Source organism: Amia ocellicauda, chromosome 21, assembly GCF_036373705.1.
Source record: "Amia ocellicauda isolate fAmiCal2 chromosome 21, fAmiCal2.hap1, whole genome shotgun sequence".
Taxonomy (NCBI): domain Eukaryota; kingdom Metazoa; phylum Chordata; class Actinopteri; order Amiiformes; family Amiidae; genus Amia; species Amia ocellicauda.
The window spans coordinates 16135693-16150321 of NC_089870.1; the positions used below are offsets into that span (position 1 = coordinate 16135693).

At 35.0% G+C, this 14629-nt stretch overlaps 1 protein-coding gene across 1 annotated transcript; it reads right to left on the reverse strand.

The window, feature by feature from the left end:
* Window positions 1-772: 772 nt before the first annotated feature.
* Window positions 773-9727, reverse strand: prox2 (prospero homeobox 2). The gene is made up of 4 exons (XM_066694036.1): window positions 8079-9727; window positions 5502-5609; window positions 4255-4449; window positions 773-2706 (listed from the first exon to the last, which is right to left on the reverse strand). The coding sequence occupies exons 1-4, from the start codon at window positions 9630-9632 to the stop codon at window positions 2539-2541; spliced, it is 2025 nt and encodes a 674-aa protein (XP_066550133.1). The 5' UTR covers window positions 9633-9727; the 3' UTR covers window positions 773-2538.
* Between the last annotated feature and the right edge of the window lie 4902 nt (window positions 9728-14629).

The window sequence follows — 14629 nt, forward strand, 5'->3', positions numbered from 1 at the left end:
TTTATTTATTGTTGTTTTCATAGTAACTAAAATTGTATGTGTATTCCAGAGCAAGGTTAAAGAAAGTTGGAGAAAGCACACATGTTCTATCCAGTAGAACTACACATTATTCTATCAACAACCTGTACCAACCGACTGCTTTTAGGAAAACACCCTGCAATATCTGAGAGGCTGCAGAAAATTATGTATATGGTTAAAATGAATACACTGTTAGTGGAGTAGCCTTTCTTTACCTTAATCGATTTATCTTTCTACTTGCATTAGTTTAATACATTGTTTTTAAAGCGAATATTATTTAAGATGCGGTAAGGATTTAACAATCATTAGACAATTTTATCAGTTTGATGTACAGTTAAATTTGATCACAAATATAGTCCTTTTTATCCCCCCCTTTATTTAACCATCCAACACCCTAACCGTTATTAAAACCATTCATAATCAGTAGAAATAACATAAAATATTGGTTTGGCAGGATGGAAGAGGTGAGGTATATTAATGCATCTACTTCTGGTGCTTGGCTGTTCCTAAGACAGCTACTTACCTTTATCCAACCGTGATGATGGTTGCATCCCCATGGTTTTACGCAAGTCTGCTCTGCTGTTACTTTTATTAGATTTTAATAATGTAGAAGAAAATATTTTAAAATAAATGCCTTTGTACTTTTCATTACAATAAATCCATGTGCCACACTGTAGTTTGTATTCTCTATAAAAGAAAGATTAAAGATGCAAGCCAATGTTTTGAGTAATTAATAATTTTATTTTCTGTCATAGTTTGTTTAATCAACAACTATGGAAAAATGTGTGGGAAAACTGATGAGACCGTACAAATGTTTGAAGTAATACTGTTCTGTACAGGTGGAGATCCCCGATTAGAAGCAATGGTACAACTGTAAAACGGTTTAACATTTTTACACCATGTTATCTAAATGCCATTAGCAAATGCACAGATTTTTCAAGCTACTTTATATACATAAGATATATTGTTGCTAATTTCAAAATTAAGTCTCCTACTTTTGGGGGTCTCTATTATTATTGTTGTTTAGATTAGTCCTTTGTGTTAATTCCTACAGTTTAATTAAAAAGCACAGATCAGGTAGAAATAATCTATATTTTCAAAATATTATAAAAAACAATATACACACACAGGGACTAGCTTTAATAATGCAACATTTTTGTTTATGAAAGTACTAATGTGATAATTGCTTGTAACTTGTTTTTACTGTAGATCAGCTCAAAAGCAGAGGATTTAATTATTAGAAACTGGCAGCATGCATGTCTCCCATTAGAAGCAATACAGGATATGCAGAATGAATACTTGGTGTATCCCATATCAGTGTGACATTTAAGGCTGCCAAAGGAAGTACTGAAATGATCGTAATCTGCATGTTAGCTACATAAATGTATGTGATGTTAGGCTGGGAGGTCCACAGAACTTGAGGTTGATTAAATGGGACAGCAATCATGGTCCAAACAACTGATGAGGTAGGTATGTCCGTTAAAAACACAAATTACTGTCTGATGGTATGACATGCTGGCCCCACGCCATTCCATCCCATCTGTACCTTCTGACTGAGGATGCTTACTAAAGACCGATCAGAAGATACAGTCTGTAGTTGTCTATCTGTTGGTAATTTTCATGTAGTCCTTATTGGTCTTAATGCATAAGTGTGAACTTTCCCCAGGAAAATGTGCAGATGGACAGCAGTCAAATTTCCCTTCTCATGCTCTTTTAATGTTAATCTGAGGACCTTGTGAATTTCTTCCAAGTAAAGTCAAAAACTGAATGATAAAACTGCTGCTTGCTTTGTGAACTTTATTCCCCACTCTATAGATTAAATGTGAATGCATTTTGGTATCTGAATATGATATATGAACATTTCAAACAAATCCATATGGTAATCAGTATTGTATTTTTGGATATTTAAATTATGAAAGTAAATAAATATGTTGTGCATGATTATAGCTAGTCAAGTATTACATAGACTACCACATTAACAGATCTAGCATGAATGGAGATGTTCAAATCATAGCGTAAGATCTTGTCTCTGATGTCTGGTTTTAGACATGCAGTCTATCCTCACAACTTCTAATAAGAACTACATAATAAAATTACTAATGTTAAATAACCAGTAGAAAATGCTGACATCCATGAGTAAACTCAAAAAGTTTTTTCTGCTACAATTTTTGTATCTCCTTGCTAGAATGAGAAATAATTAAATGTGTATTTTATCAACAATAACTACAAAAAACATACATAATAGACATTTGTTTCCTGTTATTGTTGCTAAAATAAAAACTATGACTGAACAACCCTTAGAAAAATTCAATACTTAAATATTTTTTTTCCAGTATTAAAAATATTCCAAAGAAACCGCAAATTTCTTAGTTAAATAGGCAACAATTATATATAATATCATGTTAGGTGGTATGATATATACTCCTTAATAATGTGTATGTGATCATAAAAAAAAAAAAAAATCCTGATGGCATTGTACTCAGCTGGAGCCATCTGCGTCTCAGCATTAACCAGCTCTTCCTACAAGCAGGCTGAAGATTTAAAGTCATCCGGCACCTCGCTGTCCAATTTACAGATGACTTTATAGATCGCTTTCTTCCAGGAGGGGTCTGAATCTTTTGCCAGGGAAATGGCATTGAAAAACTCTTGCAGGGTAATTTCTGCAACTTCAAGAAACCTGTCTGGAACCTGTGAGCACAGAGAAAACAAACCAAGGTTCAGGTACATATACAAAGTGATGGCTGTTTGATTCATATCTGCTGAGGTGAATGATAATAGGGGAATTAAACATTAAATTTTTGTCTCTATACTGTAGTTATGACATAGGACTACATTAATAAGATACCTACAAAGTATTTAATACAGGCTGCTTCAATACCAAGGCTGAAGGTTGCAGCCTAAAGGCATTGGTTTAATCACTTCCTAAATCTGTCTTCTATTCTTTCACTATATGTATTTTTGTGTACCTTTTCTGATTTAATCAATTGTGGAATATCTTTATTTATTATACTTTTAATATAATTTGAAACATATCAGTTGAAATGTAATACTAAACTGACTGAAACCGGTTTTAAGTGAATAGTTATGTACATGTCAATTACAAACTATCTAAAAGGTCTTTTGAATCAAGTTAAACAAAATAACAAAAATATCAAACATTTTACAGTAAAGTTTGTGGAATCAAGGTGTGTTTTAATTAATTTAGTACATATTTACTCTTACAGTATACACTACACTGAATTCCAAACAGCTTTGTACTTCCGTATTCACGTCTCAAAGCAAACTAGTGTGTCTTGCTCTTTTAAATATATATTTGCATGACTTTTAAACGAGATCAAAAGCTTTATTTTTGTAAACTTAGGAAAAACAAACCCTGTTGCACCTTAACTTGCATTCCACCTCAGCATTCTGAACAGTAGGCATTTGGGATGCGTCAAGAAAATAATCTATTCAGTAACATTATTTCAAACAGAGCAGTTAACTGGCGGTTGTTGAAATAAGTTATTTTTCCTTTAGCGCCTAACAAAGACCTTCCCTGGGAAAGGAATGTCTTGGTCCCAAAGTAAAGACAACTGTCTCAGCTCTTTCCCACCAAACTCCCTTCTATCTCGGAATTCACAGAATCTTTCTCAGCGTTCCGCGTCAGTAGCAATCGTAGCCTCGTTCAGGCGTGCTGTTCCTCTAATCCCGAGTTGTTTTAGTGGGATTCTGCGGCTTCCTCTTCCCACAGTTTGATAATACGTTGCACTAAAGTTTAGATAGTGGGCTCAGCCACAGGTGCAGTGCGCCATGAGGGTCACTTCGAGGACACACTCATACGTGACCATTGGAAGATATCTTTTCATCAATATCCAAATCAAATGGATTGCACGATGAGAGCAGCTTCAAATGTTCACAATTTAGAGTAATGGGGGACAACCATTCACCTACAATGCATCCAGATAAATGAGCAGACATTCATAAACCTGGATCATGTGCTGTTGTTAAGTTCTGTATTTAATCCTATGTTTATGCTATACATGGAGGATATAAATAAAGATACTTTTTACAATTGTTTTGTATGTTGGAGTGAAAAGCTTTTCAAAGCTTCATCTTTGCTATAACTATTTTTAAAAGTATGTTTTGAAACAAGACTTCAGTATCTGGCTACATACTGGTGAATAGTAAATTAGCAGAAATATGCAGAAACCTCATGTGAAAAATAATAAAATACATACAATTTCAGTTCTGTCATACCTGGAAGTCATTGGCTTTATTGTAGTGCATGTTGAGGGCTCGAAATAGTTCAGAGTCCCTTGAAATGGAGAGATCTTTTGCGTTGTTCACTCCGTCCACAATGGCTTGGCGAGCAAACTTCTCCATCTGAATGTAGTAGAACTCGCGGAAGTTGCTGAACCACTTGATGAGCTGGGAAGTGATGCAGCGATTGAACTGGATGCAGAAGGGAGATATGGAGACATGGTCAGATAAGAGGATCAGGTTAGTTCAATCCGCTAAAAAAATGTATTATTTTTCTGTAAACATTATTTTAACATTTCAAGATTCATTGGGTGACAGTTTTGTAAAATGTAAGTCTCTAGTGGGGTAATTCAATTTTGTGATTTTGTACACTCTCATTCCAATTCTAAAACAAGTCACTTCACTTCAGATGCAATATGTGTTTTGTATACTATTTTTACATTGTTTTAATGTACTCTTTCTGTCACCTATCCCTCATGATTAAAACGTGGGCTGCAGCACTGTTTTCTGAAAGGCTGTCTTGTCATTATTCTTGTTATCTTATCATTCTGTCCAGGAAGACAATAAAAATGAGCCTAAGGGCCAAGCGAAGGTCTTTCTCTACAGCACCATCAAAGATGTTTTTCCCTATCAGCGAGCATCTGCAGCGTAGGAGTAGAAGGAAGCTTCTCTCTCAGTGACTCGTGTGATAGAATAGAATTAGACATCAGGATTAGCTACCTTTTGTTCTATATGACTTCCCATAGCAGGGTCATGGGCCAGAAGGAGACGCAGACATACTTCTGACCTCCAGGGTCACAACTGTGCAGCCACTCAATAAGCCTACCCTACGCTATCCACCAGTATGAGGAAACATTTGATTTCTGTGTACATTCCTCATAAAGTGTTCTATATACGTTATGTGTAAACTTATTAGTCGAATGTATATGGTATTTGGCATGTCCGTGTTGACGTATATTTTATGTAATGATTTAAAATAGTGTAGTTTAGTGTAGTGCCACAGTTTTGTTTTTTGGTACATTTAAAAGGGTACAATACCCAAAATTGAATTAGTTTTTAATTCTGTTTCTAGTAAGTAAATGATGTAAATACCTATGTAAATAATAAAATAAATAACAGATCATTGTATACTGTTATTGCTGTTCAGAAAAAAGTTTACAAATTGACACCCACTGGAAATAAATGCCTGTTTTTGTTAGTATATTGTGCAAAATGGTAAAACAGGCACTGCTTACTTTGCTTACCTTGACGTCTGGAAAGAAGGTTTTCAGTACATTGGAACTGGGATAGCGGGTATAAAAGAACATCAGCTTTGCTTTCTTCAGGTGGTTTGGAGTTAGACCTTCCTGAATGTGTTATGAAGTTAAGAAAATGGGCCCTTTGGTACAAAAGTAGTATCAAAGTTTTATCAAATAAGTATCAAATCATAAATAAATGTAAAGAATTTAAAATGATTGACTCACATTTAAAACTAAAAAAAATCACCTTATCAATACACAAAGCCATTTCAGCTGCCGGACAGTAAATAAACTGACATCACTACCAGACGTCTTTTCAGCAGATTTAATCAACTCGCTGTATTCTTTCCTTTCTAATAGCCTAGGATCTCCTATTCCCCTTCAATTAAATTATAGAAAGACAGTTCACTAACCAAGGAGTCAATAATGATACCTCACATTATAGGCGCATGTTGGCAAAATAGCTTGATAAATGACATTAGGGATTTTAATCAGAGACCACCAAATGCAACATTTAGTTTGATGCCAGTAAGTGATGATTGTTGCTATTTGTTGTTAGTATAATATAAAATGCAAGACTGAATGCATGTAACAGTATATATATATATAATATGTGTGTGTGTTTTAAATGTATAAATAAAAAGGTATCTAAAGAAATACAACTTCCTGAAACGTACGCATTTCTACAATTCTATTTTAACAAAAGAGTGAATACAGATAATTCATCCAATCAGACAAAAACTTGTGAAATGTCATAAACATTTGGAATTTAACACTAGAATAGTAGACTTACAAAAAGGAGATCTGTAAAGACAGTATTCATAGAAATACTTTAAAAGCAGTATAATCATTTCATAGTAGATTGTTCTATTATAGTTGATTTAAGATCAATCAAGAAATTAAGTAAATTGCCAACATTGATCAATAAATATGAGAACAGTAAAGAGCAAGTTAAATGTGCTTTAAAGAGCCAGGACTCGTTGTTTTTTCCTCTGTTTACTTAATATGTAAATAGATGTCTTTTAATTAACCTGCATTATTGTTGGTGAAGAGGAACACATGACAGATATTAAAAGGTTTTTGTGCCATAGCTGCTTTCATGGTCTCATTCCTCGCTGAGTTTGCCTATTGTCTCACAAATGGGGAACAATGTTAATGAAGGTGACACTTCTTCAGAAGCTCAAAGCATTTTAATGGAAGGATAACAGGAAGACAGGAGAAGAAACATCCTGGGGTATTTGTTTTTCAGACCCGCACTTTCTGTTTGTCTAATGACAGTATAAAAAAAACTTTGGCCTGAAGCTTAATTTCTGAATCACAGGAACCACGTTCAGAAAGTCGTAAAGGTACAAAAAGGGTTTAAACCTTTGAACTTGCAGTGTTTTAAATAACAGCTGGTTTGGTTTCTTGTTATCTCAAACTCTTTTGTGCAACACAATTTTTAATCTTTCTCCTATAAATCAAAACATGACCTAAGATTAAGGGCAATTTGCCTTTATTGTGATCATAATAAATCATGTAACTGCAAAATTCATCTACCATTACATGAACAATCACGGTTATAGTGCATTTATAAAGACATTCTGAAATGTTGAAATAGGGAAGTTCAAAATAGCAAAAGATTTATGACATGCTGCTTAAAAGGAAGCAAACGTTTCTTAAAAGAATGCTCATAAGCTTTTCATTTAAACAAAACAGAAAGAAAAGGAGAACATACAATAGAGGATGTGTCCAGTGGATGAATACAAGTTTTAATATTAATATTCTGGGGGTATTTAAAGATGCTCCAATCATAACAAGATCTTTAGGTATATACTGCATGTGCTTTTAAGGAATATTTCAAGTGCAATATAAAGCACTGAATTTCCTGAATAAAAACACTGCTTTTTCTGCCTTTGAAAACTGCCTTTTGTTCCTAGCAATTTCTTATCAAAGCCCTATATTCCTTTTTATTTGTCTTTTTCCAGACTTAAAGTCATTACTCCGTTCAGATTAAAGAAGATGCTGTAATTTTCTTTGGGGTTACCAAGATCAAAGGGAAAATTCTCCTTGAAGTCTGTGCTACTGGAACTCTTAATGCTACACTGAAGCTCACCGAATCATTGTTCTGCTGGAAGGGGAAGAAAGGAAAATTGGCATTTGTTGGTTTACCTTTGTTTTCAAAGGCACCAGATGGGAATAATAGTAAACTTTCAGAAAGAATGATTATTAGGCTATACTTCAGCCACCTGAATGCAAAGCACAAGCCTATGAAAATGCAGCGAAATGTTTTGTGTATCTTTTTCAGTGGTTAGGTATGTATAGGTCCTTGAATCTTATATTACAGAGGAATGATTTACTATACTTAATATAAATGTAATCGTTTTGTTTTTAAAACTAGCTGTTGCATCAAGTGAAAGGCAGTCATATAATGATAACTCCGTGTTCCAACTCACTAATGTTTATCTGTAAGAAGATACAGCTGAGTCTTTGATATTCAACCATTCATTAACTATCTGCTCAAAGCCCTTCCTGTTTTGCAGATAGCTAAATGCAAGCTATTTCGCCAAATACTGATAAATGTTTTTTTTTTTTAAAGGATATACTGAGTGACATGTAGGGGTTCCTCTCAGTCATGTTCTGTAGATCCCCGCACTCCATTTTGACATGTGGATGGCACATGCTGTCCACTGGCACCTGCCCCAAAGCTGCTGGACGTCCTTGGTGACTCAGGTGACTGGAGCTTACTTTCGACCGCACCTTAATGACATCCCAGGGCATGTCCACTGAATCTGGTGAGGACCTGCCCATTGCTGGGGGCATGCAAGGAAGGCTTCTGAAATTCCCGTGAGGGCCGTACTTCAAGAGGTGCTCAAGAATCTGGTTTTCGTGCAGAGCAGTGCTATAGTTGAACTGAAAGGGGGTTTGATGTAAGTGGTACGGTCTTTTCAGGACTTGGTTTACAGACCCAGGGTGACTCGGAGATGGCTTTCGAACAACCAATGACAAAGCCTCGGTTTGGTCTTCAGGATCGTGAACATCAGTGCCCTCGTAACATTCCAAGGGTCTGGGTTTGATGGTTTTCTCAGTATTTGAAAGTTCTTGAGAACTAGTTAGGGTTTTGCTTTCAGGTTCCATGTTACCAGAAACTGAAGTCTGCCCCATGTTAGGTTGGGAAGACTGACTAAACAGCGAAGAAGTGAATTTTTTAAGTACTGAGTCTACACTCTCATTCACAGCTCTTGTAAGCTCCGATTTCAGAGCCTCCGATAGATTCCTGCCCTCTGTGTACAACATCAGGGGGTTATGGTCATTTGGCAATCTCTCGTTCTGTGTCACTTTAAAATGTTCACGATTCTTCTCAAAGTCATGGTCAGGATCCATGTGAAACTCACAGTCGGAGGTTTCTAGAAGTTCCTGGTTCTGAATGCTATTGCCATGCACTATAAAGCTGGCCTCACCTCTCTCCTCCCTGTCTTCGTGCTCTGTGTCACTCAGGTTATAGACTTGATAGAACTTCTCTTGGAGTTGCCTCAAAAGCCTCTGCATGACTTGCAGCTGCTCTTTTAGCTTATGGCACTCTTCATCCTTACTGTTGGCTCTGCTGGGTGTTGGGGCTCCACTTAGGCTGTGGTTCTGATGCTGGGGAAGCCTCTGTTTCCTCTTGTTCTCCCTGTAGGTTTCTCGCATGTCCGTGGCACTTTGGTGCCTGTCTCCTTCTCCAGGAACCCTGGCATTGGGGGACCCTGCCATGCCACGGATAATGTTCTCCACCCTGGCACGTTTGGCTTCATGGTGCTCATTTAATGGTTTGTCCCCTTCAGAGCTGGCGGTGGTAGAAGGATGGCTACCAGGAGATAGTGGCTCTATAGTGCTGTCTTTAGACGAGTTGCTGCTTCTGTCCTCCTGGCTGGAATCCACCATTGTGGAGCTAGAAACAGCAGTGGCTGGGAGATAGTACGGACTCTCATCCAGAGACCTCTTGTTCTGTATCGTCTTCCGCAGGAGCTGGGAAATGATGGATCCATTTGAGTACAGGCTCAGAGATTCATCGTACACGTTGCGTCTGAAGGAAGAGTGCACCAGTTCTCCTTTGTCGTTGTCCAGATAGTTTTCACTGGAGGTATGCATGTTCTGATCTGACATGCTGAGGTTCATGGTCAGAAGGCAGTTTTCTTTAATTTTTTTGAATGACCTAATTTAACGAATAGGGGCCAGAATCAATGTATTTGATAATGCTGTCAAGCCGGACATTGACGTTATCTGAAAAAAACACATTGTGAAATCAAACATCATATAAACAAAGATTATCAGTGAACAAAATTAGAGACCAATTGTGAAAATGTGCCACTTTTCTCATTATAGTGTAGAACATATTAGTATCTTATGAAACTGATCCATATTACAGCATTTTGTTCTCTTTTACCTTTCAGAATGAATATGGTTTATAACAGAAACATTGACAAAACCTGTCATTCTAGCTCTCTTGTGCTAACCATAGAGCTACTTACAAAATGCCTTTATATGATAAACCAATTCTCAGATACACCTAACATACTTTTTTTTGTTATTGCTTAAGGCTAAAGTCCCACTATCACCTAAACGAAAGACATCCACATTTTTCAGTGACTCTTTTAAGAATTATATATATATTTTTATGATTACAGATATGATCACAGCGGATCCACAACACCGATAATGATACATAATGCAACCATGGATTTACAGTGAAGGAGTCCCATGACAGAAATCAGTCTTGGTTTTCTTCTTTAATTTTAGATGGATCTCTTTCATTAAAATCTAGTGCAATCATATATGCAAGCAAAGGACCATTGCTTCCGTGTATAAAGACAACCAATTTCATTAAACAAAGAGATCCAAGATCTTTAAACTACTGGAAAATAGTGTACTCCAATCTGCTTTCATCTTGTGTCTTAAAAGACATTTAATATGCATAATAAAAAAGAACAGGTTTATAAACAGCATAAAAGGTCTTCTTTAATTAGGATAAGAAAGAGAGAATAATATCTCTTAAAGACCACACAGAAGATCAATGTATATTCTTTTAAAAATAATAAAATAATCTTTTCATCTTTTTATTACTTGAGAGGATAAACCTGAAAGAAAAAAACAGTAATGGTATAAAAACTAAAAAGCAATTTCTCTACGGACTAAAGTATGTTGGCTGAAGGGAATTATAAAAGCATAAAGTAATGCAGTGTACTTTCCCTACAGTAAGTACTCAACCGCTTCTGAGTATAAGACATGCTGAGTATTGCTTTAATAACAATATGTATATATAACAACACCTTATGTACAATACCAATATGTATTTCTGTAAAGCATAAAACAACACATTCATATTCACGTATAATAAATATCTAGACTTGTTTCTGAGGATGTCAAGAGAACATTTTGTCATTACTTTGGGTTGTATTAATACTTATTTAAATATTCTGGAGTTTTTATATATATATATTATTTTACTTCAACTCCATATAAAAATTGAAGAACAACAATATGTAGAAACAGCACTGGTCACATTATACGAATTATAAGATTACCTAAAACATAACCCATACTTCGTCCTGCTGTACCTGAATGATACCAGCACTCAATAAGCTGTCATTGCTACTGAACATGGCCCGTAAATCAGGGGATTACACTGGCAAAGTATTCCAAATGTTTGACTGATATATGGATGGAAATAGACAATGCCGTTCTACAATAACACTATGTATCAATTCATCTACCACCTCAAGCCCCCCCAAAAAAGAGAATGACAGAGCTTATACATTAAAATCAGAAATATTATTCCATGCGGTTATCACTAAACATTAATTTTATTTTGTTTAACAAATGACAAGTCAATATTTAAATATAGCACATTAATATTTCTTCTCTTATATTATTAAAAAATATTAGTATGTGGCCTACATTTCTCCTCGTTGTAGTTTTATTTTCCTGAGTTTTTAATTTGATAATAATAAATAATATAAAATATCACCACAGACTTGACTGTGGAATTTTCAATCAAACAATAAGAAAGAAAGAAAGAAAGAAAGAAAAGCGATCTGAAGCTACATTTTTGCAGATCGCACAGGGTGAGTAGTAAACTGCCCCAAAAAACTAACATTAAATTCAAATGAAACTAAAGAGATTTTTAAAAAGGCTATAGAAGAATTTTGAAGAAACACTATCCTGATTTCATTAAAACCCATTGATATTGATACAAAATACACTTTTTACACATCTAGAAATGTGGTCTTTTAACAAAAAGCATTTTATTATTTCCATTTTATAACCATCTAAATATGTCAGGTATAAGCTATGTCACTGTGTCCTTTTTTCAGTTTTTCGCTCTTTTATCAAAGGTGATTGCATTTTATTTGGCTACATCATTTATTTTTGTCTCTTAAGGGATTGCTTCTGTTATCATTTATTTTTGAGTAATATTTCTCATTAGGATATTCTAGAATAACATACATTTTAAACATACGTGACAGATTTGTTACAACTAAAATAATGTGCATATGAAGTTTATAAATGCAATATATTGTTAACTTCCTCTGTAGGATAATAAATTATCATTCTATTACATGCATAATGATACTGCTGTCAGTTTTGTTTATATAATTAACTTAATATGACAGTCATTAACATAAATCATGCCATAATGTTAGTGTTTTTAAATTTATTCACACAAGGTTGTGCTGACACATATTTCTTTTTTTCATACAAGTATTTGTTACAGCACTAAGTTCCAGTAGTTTTCAACCAAACACACTGTGATGAAACAAACATATTGGGGTGATCAGACAAGTACAACACAACAGTGTGCATATTATTAACACTTCATAGTCACCAAAAAAATTGTGAATTGTGTCCCAGATTTGTAAGTTTTGATATTTGTGTTCTCCCTTATTAAAGGTAGTACTCGCAATCATAACAGACATCTGATATCCCATTGTCAAGCACAAGGTGTACGATATTGTGCTGTTACAAAAGAGGAAATAAATGAACTACTTTAATCATCTAATGTTAATTAGTAACTTTACTTCCTCAAAAGATCTTCTCATCACATCTAAGAATGGTCTGGATTAAACAACATGTAGAAAACAAATACAGACAACCCATGCAAACGCTTCAGTGGACATTAAAACCTGCGGCAGATTGTAAAATACTGTCCGTCAATAGAGAGCTCACAACTTACCTTCAACAGGATATACATATTATAAAACACAACAAACAACCAGACAAGAAAAACTAAATATTTCATTCCTCAGTAATTCCATCACATTTCCCAGAATATTAACTTAATGCCATCACATAGTTATAGGCTACAAGTAGTGAATGTGTTTTGGAAAAGTTATTCACAATTCACAATTGCATTTTTATCAAATATCTAAACTTTAACCTAGTAAAGTGCATTTTAATTGTATGTATTTATTTTGTTAGGCCATTAAACAAAGCATGCCTTAATATAACCAATAATAACAATAGTAGCACCAGCAGCAATATAATAATAATAATAATTATTATTATAATTATAATAATTATAATTATAATTTCGCGTTCTAAATATAGCCTTCTTTAAGATACATACAGATTACATACAGATTAAAAGCATCAGTAACTACCGTCCTGTTCCTGAACATAACTATCACAGGAAACAATACAATGTGACAGGTGTACACTTTCTCTAAACTTCCTATGGTGGTGCTTTTCGTATGTATATGTCTTTTTTAAATAAAGTAAATTGTTTAAATGTTGCACAGAGAATGTATACTGGCAACTGGCAACTAAAGCCTTAAAACACACGTTTCCGATATTTTATATTTGTTTTCAAAATAAAATCAATCGTGTTTCATGTTCGGTGAAATGATCAAGTGAAATCAAAATGAATCCCTTGCGAGTTCAGGGGGTTTCTTACCTGCAGGCTGGCTCAGAGGGAAGTGATGCTCCTCTGTCAGTGCAGGACAGGTTAAAGCCGCAAAGTGTTGGTTTTTGCGCACTTGACGCTGAGAAGGCGAGTGTGAGGGGAGGTGTGGTCCCTGCAGGCAAATCACAGTTCAGATATGTTAATAATGTGAAATGGCTTTTAAAATTGGGACATATATATATATATATATATATATATATATATATATATATATATATGCACTCTTTCAAGGATGTCACGCATTTTGATTTGTTGGCTCCATTTATGTTGCTATCTCTTCTTCTTATTCCAAGCATGCATCTTTCCATGCTCTTTTGAGCCGTCCGCAGTTTCTGTGTCATTTTTGCAGTAAATGACCAGGTGTTACATCCATAAGTGACCACTGGTAGTATGCATTGATCAAATACTTTTTCTCTTTCTCCTTTCAACGGCGTGCTGTTTCTTTCCAATGCACTCCATCGCTTTTTCACTCTTCTTTTGGTGTATTGCAGGTTCATTTTACGTCCTATATTGCTATAAAAACGTGCCTTAAAAGAACCAAGGCCCTCCTTCTTGTTTTTAGGGACATGATGAAGTTTAGACAGTGTCGCTTGCCCATTTAATGTCTTAACTTGGATAACATATATAATGCATCACAATATACTAATGAAACAGCAGATAACTTATTGTCTAGCTCATTTCCACAGTTCAGTCCCTCCACAAATAATGTTAGTCGACCGTGGACAAATGTATCCCACTGTAACAACAAATCACTCTTGTGGGAGTCAATGCAATTTCACTATATATGAACACAGACTTTGTAAAAGCCAATTAGCTGACAGATACGTCACAGTATGTATTTTAAAGTATTACTAGGAGGGTGGTGTTTAGCCAGGACTGAAATGTAAGGGGATGAGAAAGTGTGCCCCCCCTTGACAAAAAGGAAAATAAAATATCTATATATCAGAAGTGGATCAATCAGAAATGAAAGGTATACTATAGTAATTAGTTAGCCTATTGTAAGCATAGGCTTAAATTGCAAATATTGAAAAGCTCTATATATATAGGATTTGTAATCAAAAATACGATTGTTGCTGACAACGATTTTAAAAGAGAAATCAACAAAGCACATTCAATATAAATGTACTAAACTAAACTGATCCGCATGTGTTGATTTATGCCATCCCGCTGTTGGTACGGCCCTGTGAACCCCTTTCCGCGGCGCACAGTGGTT